This window comes from Salvelinus sp. IW2-2015, linkage group LG1, assembly GCF_002910315.2.
Source record: "Salvelinus sp. IW2-2015 linkage group LG1, ASM291031v2, whole genome shotgun sequence".
Taxonomy (NCBI): Eukaryota; Metazoa; Chordata; class Actinopteri; order Salmoniformes; family Salmonidae; genus Salvelinus; species Salvelinus sp. IW2-2015.
Genome location: NC_036838.1, coordinates 31,618,008 through 31,628,578, shown reverse-complemented (window position 1 = coordinate 31,628,578; position 10,571 = coordinate 31,618,008). Strand labels below are relative to the sequence as shown.

The 10,571-nt window shown below is 40.9% G+C and overlaps 1 protein-coding gene across 1 annotated transcript; it reads right to left on the bottom strand.

Annotated features, from left to right (window-relative positions):
- Positions 1–307: 307 nt before the first annotated feature.
- On the bottom strand, positions 308–10,411 carry LOC111965293 (NADH-cytochrome b5 reductase 3-like). The gene is made up of 9 exons (XM_023989380.2): positions 10,269–10,411; positions 6,603–6,749; positions 3,783–3,855; positions 3,389–3,495; positions 2,998–3,127; positions 2,408–2,491; positions 2,205–2,290; positions 1,926–2,025; positions 308–1,065 (listed from the first exon to the last, which is right to left on the bottom strand). The coding sequence occupies exons 1-9, from the start codon at positions 10,281–10,283 to the stop codon at positions 893–895; spliced, it is 915 nt and encodes a 304-aa protein (XP_023845148.1). The 5' UTR covers positions 10,284–10,411; the 3' UTR covers positions 308–892.
- Between the last annotated feature and the right edge of the window lie 160 nt (positions 10,412–10,571).

Here is a 10,571-nt window from a genome sequence, read left to right as displayed (position 1 = left end):
AACTTGAGACTACTTTAATACACATAAGTGAATTTGTCTCAATACTTTTGGTCCCCTAAAATGAGAGGACGATGTACAAAAAGTGCAAAAAGTCACATTAAAGCTGACAGTCTGCACTTTAACCTCATAGTCATTGTATCATTTCAAATTCAAAGTTCTGGAGTACAGAGCCAAAACAACAACAAAATTGTCAACATCCCAGTAAATACAAAGGGCACTGTATATATTTGTAACACTCAAAGCAGATGCCAAAATACAGTATAATGCATCTCTGCAAAAGCTGAAATACTTAAGTGTATATAATGTGTCATGTGTGCATTTAAAGCAATGCTGCCTGGGCGGCCTTCTCATATTCAGCACTGCACCCCTGGGCGTAATTCAGCTCAGTATGTGGCTTTATCTTTAGGGTCTGTTCTCTCTGTCCTGTTCTTAGGAAGAACACGCAAGGGTAAGAACATCAATAATAAATCAAAGCCTCAACAGCTCACCTAAAAATACACAGGGCCCAATCAATTGTAGCTATCAGCAGGGGATGAGGCAGAGCTTAGTGGAGGCCAATAATACAAAGGTAGGACTTTGGTTGCAAGTGAGCATTTAATGATCAACCTGATATATAAGAGGCCATGTCTGCACTTATCAGATGGGGCTTTTGGCAGTAGACTGATGCAGTGCTTCTAGTGGACTGAAATAGGAGCCGTTACTCATTTTGGGTGCCGGTATTGTTTATATTTAGGTCGCGGAACTCTGCAATATTTTTAACCCAATATTCTTTAAAGAGATGCTGGTTCTCAAGCAGTAGTTCCAGCTCAAGTCTAGCACTGAATTGATGTCCTTGTTGAATTGAGAATGCCCAGGCCGGTGGTGGCTGGGAGGAAAGTCCCTTGGCTGAAGACTAGTAGGCAAAGCGCTGACTCTGCCGGTAGCCCAACTTGTCCAGGTTAGGGTTGCAGGCAAACTGGATCATGGGGGGCGGACCGCACATGAGCACCAAGGTGTCGTCACTGGGGGCAGGCAGGTGCTCCTGGATCATGTCTGCGTTGATGAAGCCCTCACTGTACTCCCAGCCTGAGCCACACAAATGGATCTTATTCAATCTTTCATGGGATCGCAAACAAGTACCGGTATGCATAAGGATTCAAATAAAATAAAATGTATTTGTCACATACAGTTTACAGCAGTTTTTTTGTACATTTTAAATGGAAACTTTATTTAACTAGGCAAGTCAGCTAAGAACAAATTCTTATTTACAATGATGGCCTACCGGTGAACAGCAGGTTAACTGCCTTGTTCAGGGGGCAGAATGACAGACTTTTACCTTGTCAGCTCGGGGATTCGATCCAGCAACCTTTCAGTTACTGGCCCAACACTAACCACTAGGCTACTTGCAGCGAACGGTGCAGTGAAAGGCTTATGTGCTAGCTCCCTCAACAATGCAGTACATTAACCAATAATAGCAATGAAGAGTCAAGTCAAACATAATAAGTAGTAGAAGAGGTCAGTATGCATAGTAAAAATGGACTGTTATACTATTTAGTAATATAGTGGTTATTGGAATCAATAGTATATATTAGAACAGCAGCGTTGAATGTGTGTGTATACGAGTTCTGAGTGTGAATGTGTGTGTGTGTGTGTGTGTGTGTGTGTGTGTGTGTTAATGGGTGCTTCTGTGTGTGTGTGTCTGTAAGGGTTGGATTTGTGGGTAGTCAGTGCAAATAATTTACAAGGTGCATATACTGGAGTCTCTCTGGTGCAAATAGTCTCTAAGGTAACGTTACATGTCTGTGCAGGGAGACGGCCAGGTTTAGCTTTTCAGACTGCTGAAAAGCTATTGTGACATAATATACACAATGAATACTAATTCAAAATGATAATACAAATTGACACATTTTGTTAAGCAACGCAAGCAAAAGCCATAAACCACATACCCTCGGGTGCCCTGTCCACTGTAAACCACAGCTTGAAGCGGTCTGGGTGTCTGACTTGGACCTCCTCCAGCTCATCCCTCAGCAGGATGTCCTTCTCAGTCTGAACACATATACACACACACAGTTAACAAAGGTGTCTGGTTCAGTGTTAACTCTCAACCTAAGCAAGCCTATGAGCTACATCCACAGTGATGCTAGTAATAAGCATTTATCTATCCTTTATTTATAGAGATGATATTAAAAGTCTAGGAGAGACCAGTGTGAGCTGCGGCCACACACCTGGTTGGCATACAGCAGGCTGCAGGTGGTGCTTTCACTGGGGTCCTTCATGATTGCGCGCACCAGCTGTAGCATAGGGGTGATGCCTACAGACAGGGAAGGGAGTTCAGCACCAGGAACTAAAAGCACTCTACATTTACCTGTGCGTAGACAACATTTAAGTGTTTAAGTTCAGAGGGCAGGGTTGCATAGGGTAGATTCACCTGTTCCTCCAGCTATCAGACCCACAGTACTGGCAACTTTTATCTCAGCAGGAGACTTTTTGTCTGTCTGAACTGCAAACAGCCCTGTTGAATTTAATGGGAGAAAGCAATGAGACAACTAAGCCAACACAATTATTACTTTCCTTTTCCAGTGTGTGCTTGGGGAGCTATCTTGTCCAAAATGGAAGACAGTTGTTGGTTGTGTCCATTATCATCTAATAATACATTTCAGTGGCAATACAGTACAATTATATTCTTTAGGCAGTGCTTTTCTGGAGCATGAAAGTTGCAAAATGTGATTACTTGGAGATTTTCCACATAACACAAGTACTGCCGACTTATTCAGTAGACTTAAGGTTGAAAACAAGTATGTACACACATGATCAGTCTCAGCCAGCCACACCACACTTAAGCACACAAAGCTAAAACACCCAGTCCATTGGAGACTATGTGTGTGTCCCAAATAGCTCCTGATTCTTATGGGCCCTGGTAAAAAGTAATGCACTATATAGGAAATAGGGTACCATTTGGGACACATCATTTTTGTATATATCAGAGGGAGGTTGTGCCAGGCAGCAGACTGGCCGTACCATGTCCTTTGTACTCCAGCAGGCCTCCTGGTCCTCTGAAGTCTACCACATCTCCCAGCTGCAAACTCTCCAGGTATTGGGACATCTTCCCCCCGTCAGGAAACTTGAGGTGCACATTCCTGAAGTAGATCTGGGGAGAAATTTTATCCATGAAATACACTTTGCAGATCAGGGTCCGTATGTATCAAGCTTCTCATAATATGAGTGCTGATTTAGGAATCCGTTTTTAATTTTAGATCACAAATAATAAGATTACATGGACAAAGGGAACCTGATCCTAGATCAGCACTACTACTCTGAGATGCTTGATACATACAGACCCAGGTTTGATAGTACTAGTGTGTTCATATTCAGAATATGATATAGGATTGCTTGGACAAGCCATACATACCTTCACAACCAGATCAACATATCCTTTGTCGTCGTCACTGGACACAGGTGTGTATGGTCTGACTACCAGGCTGCCGTCAATACGGGCAGAGAGGTATACATGATTACCTAGAAGAAACAAATAAGGTGGTTAGAAACAAAGTCAACACTGACTTAAAATAGCGCTAGGGTCATTGGGTGTGGCTTCATCCTCTGATTGTTCTGCTAAATGACTCATACAGTAGAGAGCATTCCAGGAACGCAAATCAAGTATTACGTTGCGAGTCTAATTAATATGCTGGTGAGCTAAAGGACTATTTAGATTAATGGAACTGAATTCTACAAAATAATAATCAATGATCAAAAACTGTCACTTGACAAAACCCAGAAAGAACAATGTGCAAGTGAAGACTTACCTACAGGGAGTCCCAGGATATGTTCTGTTGAGGGAAGTCGAAAGCGAAACCTGCGAGTATCATGGTTGATCACCTATGAAAAGAGGCCATAGAGCCATGCATACACTATACAGTTGAAGTCGGAAGTCTACATACACCTAAGACAATTACATTTAAACTCAGTTTCACAATTACTGACATTTAATCCTAGTAAAAATTCCCTGTCTTTGGTCAGTTAGGATCAACACTTTATTTTAAGAATGTGAAATGTCAGAATAATAGTAGAGAATGATTTATTTCAGCTGTTATTTTTTTCATCACATWCCCAGTGGGTCAGAAGTTTACATACACTCAATTAGTATTTGGTAGTATTGCCTTTAAATTGTTTAACTTGGGTCAAACGTTTTGGGTAGCCTTCCACAAGCTTCCCACAATAAGTTGGGTGAATTTTGGCCAATTCCTCCTGACAGAGCTGGTGTAACTGAGTCAGGTTTGTAGGCCTCCTTGCTCGCACACGCCTTTTCAGTTCTGCCCACACATTTTCTATAGGATTGAGGTCAGGGCTTTATGATGGCCACTCCAATAACTTGACTTTGTTGTCCTTAAGCCATTTCGCCACAACATTGGAAGTATGCTTGTGGTCATTGTCCATTTGGAAGACCCATTTGCAACCAAGCTTTAACTTCATGCCTGATGTCTTGAGATGTTGCTTCAATATTTCCACATCATTTTCCTACCTCATGATGGCATCTATTTTGTGAAGTGCACCAGTCACTCCTGCAGCAAAGCACCCCCACAACATGATGCTGCCACCCCCGTACTTCACAGTTGGGACGGTGTTCTTCGGCTTGGAAACGTCCCCTTTTTTCCTCCAAACATAACGATGGTCATTATGGCCAAAAGGTTCTATTAATGTTTCATCAGACCATAGGACATTTCTCCAAATAGTACGATCTTTGTCCCTATGTGCAGTTGCAAACCGTAGTCTGGCTTTTTTATGGCGGTTTTGGAGCAGTGGCTTCTTCCTTGCTGAGCGGCCTTTTCAGTTATGTTGATATAGGACTCGTTTCACTGTGGATATAAATACTTTGTACCTGTTTCTTCCAGCATCTTCACAAGGTCCTTTGCTGTTGTTCTGGGATTGATTTGCACTTCTCGAACCAAAGTACGTTCATCTCTAGGAGACAGAATGTGTCTCCTTCCTAAGCGTTGTGACGTCTGCGTGGTCCCATAGTGTTTATACTTGCGTACTATTGTTTGTACAGATGAACGTGGTACCTTCAGACATTTGGAAATTGCTCCCAAGGATGAACCAGACTTGTGGAGGTCTACAATTTCTTTCTGAGGTCTTGGCTGATTTCTTTTGATTTTCCCATGATGTCAAGCAAAGAGGCACTGAGTTTGAAGGTAGGCCTTGAAATACATCCACAGGTACACCTCCAATTGACTCAAATGATGTCAATTAGCCTATCAGAAGCTTCTAAAGCCATGACATCATTTTCTGGAATTATGCAAGCTGTTTAAAGGCACAGTCAACTTCTGACCCACTGGAATTGTGATACAGTGAATTATAAGTGAAATAATCTGTCTGTAAACAATTGTTGGAAAAATTACTTGTGTCATGCACAAAGTATATGTCCTAACCGACTTGCCAAAACTATAGTTTGTTAACAAGAAAATGTGTGGAGTGGTTGAAAATCAAGTTTTAATGATTCCAACCTAAGTGTATGTAAACTTCCGACTTCAACTGTATATACAAAAGTATGTGGACCTTTAAATTACTGGATTTGGCTATTTCAGTCACATCCGTTGCTGAGAGGTGTATAAAAATTGATCACACAGCCATGCAATCTCCATAGACAAACATTGGCAGTGGAATGGCCTTACTGAAGAGCTCAGTGACTTTCAACGTGGCATCGTACCTTACCAACAAGTCAGTTCGTCAAATTTCAACCCTGCTACAGCTGACCCGGTCAACTGGAAGTGCTGAAGATCACCATGCGCAATGCCAAGCGCCGGCTGGAGTGGTGTAAAGCTCGCCACCATTGGACTCTGGAGCAGTGGAAACACGTTCTTTGGATTGATGAATCACGCTTCACCATCTGGCAATCTGACGGACAAATCTGGGTTTGGCGGATTGCCAGGAGATTGCTACCTGCCCCAATGCCAACTGTAAAGTTTGGTGGAGGAGGAATAGGTCCAGTGAAGGGAAATCTTAACACTACAGCATAAAATGACATTCTAGATGATTCTGTGCTTCCAACTTTGTGGCAACAGTTTGGGGAAGGCCCTTTCCTGTTCAGCATGACAATGCTCCCATACACAAAGCTAGGTCCATACAGAAATGCTTTGTCGAGGTCGGTGTGGAAGAACTTGACTGGCCTGCACAGAGCTCTGACCTCAACCCCATCAAACACATTTGGGATGAATTGGAAAGAAAACTGCGAGCCAGGCCTAATCGCCCAACATCAGTGCCCGACCTCACTAATTATCTTGTGGCTGAATGGAAGTCCCCGCAGCAATATTCCAACATCTAGTGGAAAGCCTTCCCAGATGAGTGGAGGCTGTTATAGCAGCAAAAGGGGACCAACTCCATATTGACGCCCATGATTTTGGAATGAGATGTTCCACGAGCAGGTGTCCACATACTTTTGGTCATGTAGTGTACATTGGTTGTCACAATGCAATGCATCAAGCACGACTATCAACATTCGGTAAAATGTTAAGACAAAAATTATTTCCATGAAGTACATATATGAATTAGGCACAGGCCTCTGAAGCACAGACCAAAAATGTATAATTAATTTGATACAGAGTATCTGTTTCAATAGCCCACAGTACCTCTTTATCGATGAGTGTTAGCTGGTATTTTTGAGTAGGGTCAAGCAAGGTGACTGGAGGCTTCTTCTTCTTGCCTAGATAGAGGGCTACAATTATGCCCACAGTGGACAGCAATACCACCCCAGCAGTCACAGCTACCGTCGTGGACTATATACAAGAGAGAAATAAGGTTTTGTGGTATAATAATAACAAATCACAAATCCTTCAAAGTATTCACAACCCTTGACTTTTTCCACATGTTGTTGTTACACAAAGTTGGACTAAAATGGATTTGTCATTTTTTGTCAACGATCTACACTATGTAATGTAAAATAAAACACTAATATATCTTGATTAGACAAGTATTCAACCCCTTGAGTCAATACATGTTAGAATCCCCTTTGGCAGCGATTAAAGCTGTGAGTCTTTCTGGGTAAGTCTCTAAGAGCCCTGAACACCTCGATTGTTCAATATTTTTTGCATTTAAAAAAGGTGCTCTGTCAAGTTGGTTGTTAATCATTGCTAGACAGCCATTTTCAAGTCATGCCATAGATTTTCAAGCTGATTCAAGTCAAAACTGTAACTAGACTCAGGAACATTCCATGTCGTCTTGGTAAGCAACTCCAGTGTATATTTGGCCTTGTGGTTTAGGTTATTGTCCTGCTGAAAGGTGAATTTGTCTCCCAGTGTCTGTTGAAAGCAGACTGAACCAGTTTTTCTTCTAAGATTTTGCCTGTGCTTAGATCTATTACGTTAATTTTTATCTTAAAAAACTCCCTATTCCTTTCCAATGACAAGCATACCCATAACATGATGCGGCTTGAATGTATAAAGAGTGGTACTCAGTGATGTGTTGGATTTGCTTCAAACATAATGCTTTGTATTCAGGACATAGAGTTCATTTCTTGCCACATTTTTTTGCAGTTCTACTTCAGTGCCTTATTGCAAAAAGGATGCATTCTGTACAGGCTTCCTTCTTTTCCCTCTGCCATATAGGTTAGTATTGTAGAGTAACTACAATGTTGCTGACCCATCCTCAGTTCTCCTATCACAGCCAATCAACTCCGTAACTATTTTAAAACATCACCATTGGCCTCATGGTGAAATCCTTGAGCGGTTTCCTTCCTCTCCAGCAACTTAATTGGGGAGGACGCCTGTATCTTTGTGGGGACTGGGTGTATTGATACACCATCCGAAGCGTAATGAATAACTTCACCATGCTCAAAGGGATATTCATTATCTATTCATTTAATTTGTACCCATCTACCAATAGTTGCCCTTCTTTGCAAGGCATTGGAAAACCTCCCTGGTCTTTGTGGTTGAATCAGTGTTTGTAATATGAGGTACAGAGATGTTGTCATTCAAAAATCATGTTAACTTCTTATGGCTGCAGGGGCAGTATTGAGTAGCTTGGATGAAAGGTGCACAGACGTGCCCAGAGTAAACGGCCTGCTCCTCAGTCATAGTTGCTAATATATGCATATTATTATTAGTATTGGATAGAAAACACTCTGAAGTTTCTAAAACTGTTTGAATTATGTCTGTGAGTAACAGAACTCATATGGCAGGCAAAAACCCGAGAAAAAATCCAAACAGGAAGTGGAAATTCTGAGGCTGGTCGATTTTCAACCAAGATCCCATTGAAATCACAGCGAGATATGGATGAGTTTGCACTTCCTATGGATTCCACTAGATGTCAACAGTCTGTAGAACTTTGTCTGATGCCTCTACTATGAAGGGGGGCCGAATGAGAGGGGAATTAGTCAGGTCTGCCATGACCTGACCATTCTTTGACCATGCACATTCACATGAGGGAGCTCTGTTCCATCGCTCATCTGAAGTCAATGTAATTCTCCGGTTGGAACGTTATTCAAGATTTATGTTAAAAACATTCTAAAGATTGATTCAATACATCGTTTGACATGTTTCTACGGACTGTTACGGAACTTTTGGACATTTCGTCAGGTTTTAGTGAACGCGCTTCCCTGACGTTGGATGTGTTTACCAAACACGCTACAAAAATAGCTATTTGGACATAAATTATGGACATTACCGAAAAAACGATCATTTCTTGTGGAAGTGGGAGTCCTGGGAGTGCATTCCGACAAAGATCAGCAAAGGTAAGTGAAGATTTATAATTCTTTTTATGAGTTTTGTTGACTGCACAATTTGGGCGGGTAACTGTATGGCTTGCTTTTGTGGCTGAATGCTGTTTTCAGATTATTGAATATTGTGTTTTGCCGTAAAGCTTTTTGAAATCTGACACAGCGGTTGCATTAAGAACAAGTGTATATTTAATTCTATGTGAAACATGTATCTTTCATCAAAGTTTATGATGAGTATTTCTGTTATTTGACGTGGCTCTCTGCAATTTCTCCAGATATTTTTGAGGCATTTCTGAACATGGCGCCACAGTAAACTGAGGTTTTTGGATATAAATATGAACTTAATCGAACAAGACATATATGTATTGTGTAACATGAAGTCCTATCAGTGTCATCTGATGAAGATCATCAAAGGTTAGTGATTCATTTTATTTCTATTTGTGCTTTTTGTGACTCATCTCTTTGGCTAGAAAAATGGCTGAATGTTTCTGTGTTGGTGGTGACCTAACAATCGTTTGTGGTGCTTTCGCTGAAAAGCCTATTTGACATCGTACACTTTGGTGGGATTAACAACAAGATCTTTAAAATGGTATAAGACACATGTATGTTTGATGAATTTTAATTATGAGATTTCTGTTTGAATTTGGCGCCCTGCACTTTCACTGGCTGTTGTCATATCGATCCCTTTACCGGGATTGCAGCCATAAGAAGTTTTAAACACTATAATTGCACACCAAGTCCATGCAACTTGTGATTTTTACTCCTGAATTTATTTAAGCTTGTCATAACAAATGGGTTGAATACTTACTGACTCAAGACATTTCAGCATTTCATATTTTTTATGAATTTGTAAACAAAAAAAACAAAAAACATAATTCACTTTGACCTTATGGGGTATTGTGTGTAGGCCAGTGACCTAAAATCTAATTTCCCCCCATTTTAAATGCAGGTTGTAACACAACAAAATGTTTAAGAAGTCATGATGTGTGAAGACTTAAGGCACTGTAAAACTGTTTTCATTCTGCAAATGTTCTGCTATTATACGTTACATTTTTTCAAGGCACTTCGTCAGGCATTGTCTCAGAATTAACAAAATAGCAGTCTTCCTGATGACATTTGTCACTGACAGTGTAGTTGCTTTTTAAATACAACCAATGTCAGACAAAAGTTGACAACTATGATGGTATCTGGAATTCTAAGGTTAAAAAAGCATTGCTTGCGGTGACAGACATACCAGCAGTTGGTTGCTTGGCTGGCAGCTAGGCAAGATGAGTCACTTGCACAAGTTTACAACATGAGTCACTAGTTAGTTATATTTTAATCAGTTCAATGTCAGCGCCAAATCTTCAAATATGTGCGTTTAATTTGACCAGTTCAGGGAATAGACGTTATCTGATAGCTGCAGTGCTTTGTTCCCACTCTCTGTTTAACAAAGTACCGCAAATTAGCTGACTAGTTAGGTAGCAAGCAACCGTATGACTGGCTATCAGGTGATGCTTGGAACGTTAACTAGCTAAAGTAGCTACTGTACGCAGACAAGCAACACTGGAAATCATTTATTTAAACGACAGGATATTCTTACCAATGCGTACTTCATGGCGATTCTGAATGCCCCAGAGCAAGGTTATATTGTTGAAGCGAAGATGTACTGTACTTTGCTAGCTATAAATTATCAGAGAAGGCACACCCAAAGAATTGAGTTGATGGGAGGGCGTATTTAGCGGTTACACCAAATTTGTCCAACTTCCGTTGGAGAGAAGAGGAAAACCAACCCTATTTTACAGCAGCACGATTGTGATACTACTGCAAGGAGTATACGTCAGCGTTGTTCTCAAGTGAAATATTCTGCCATAAAAGGTAGTAAAATAAAGTATGCTGTGGATGG

Excerpts from the sequence above, each read along its gene's own strand:
- LOC111965293 (XM_023989380.2), bottom strand. Across the intron at positions 2,026-2,204 it reads GCCTGCTGTATGCCAACCAG|ACTGAGAAGGACATCCTGCT; the intron begins GTGTGTGGCCGC and ends ATATGTGTTCAG. Across the intron at positions 1,066-1,925 it reads AGTGGACAGGGCACCCGAGG|GCTGGGAGTACAGTGAGGGC; the intron begins GTATGTGGTTTA and ends TGTGTGGCTCAG.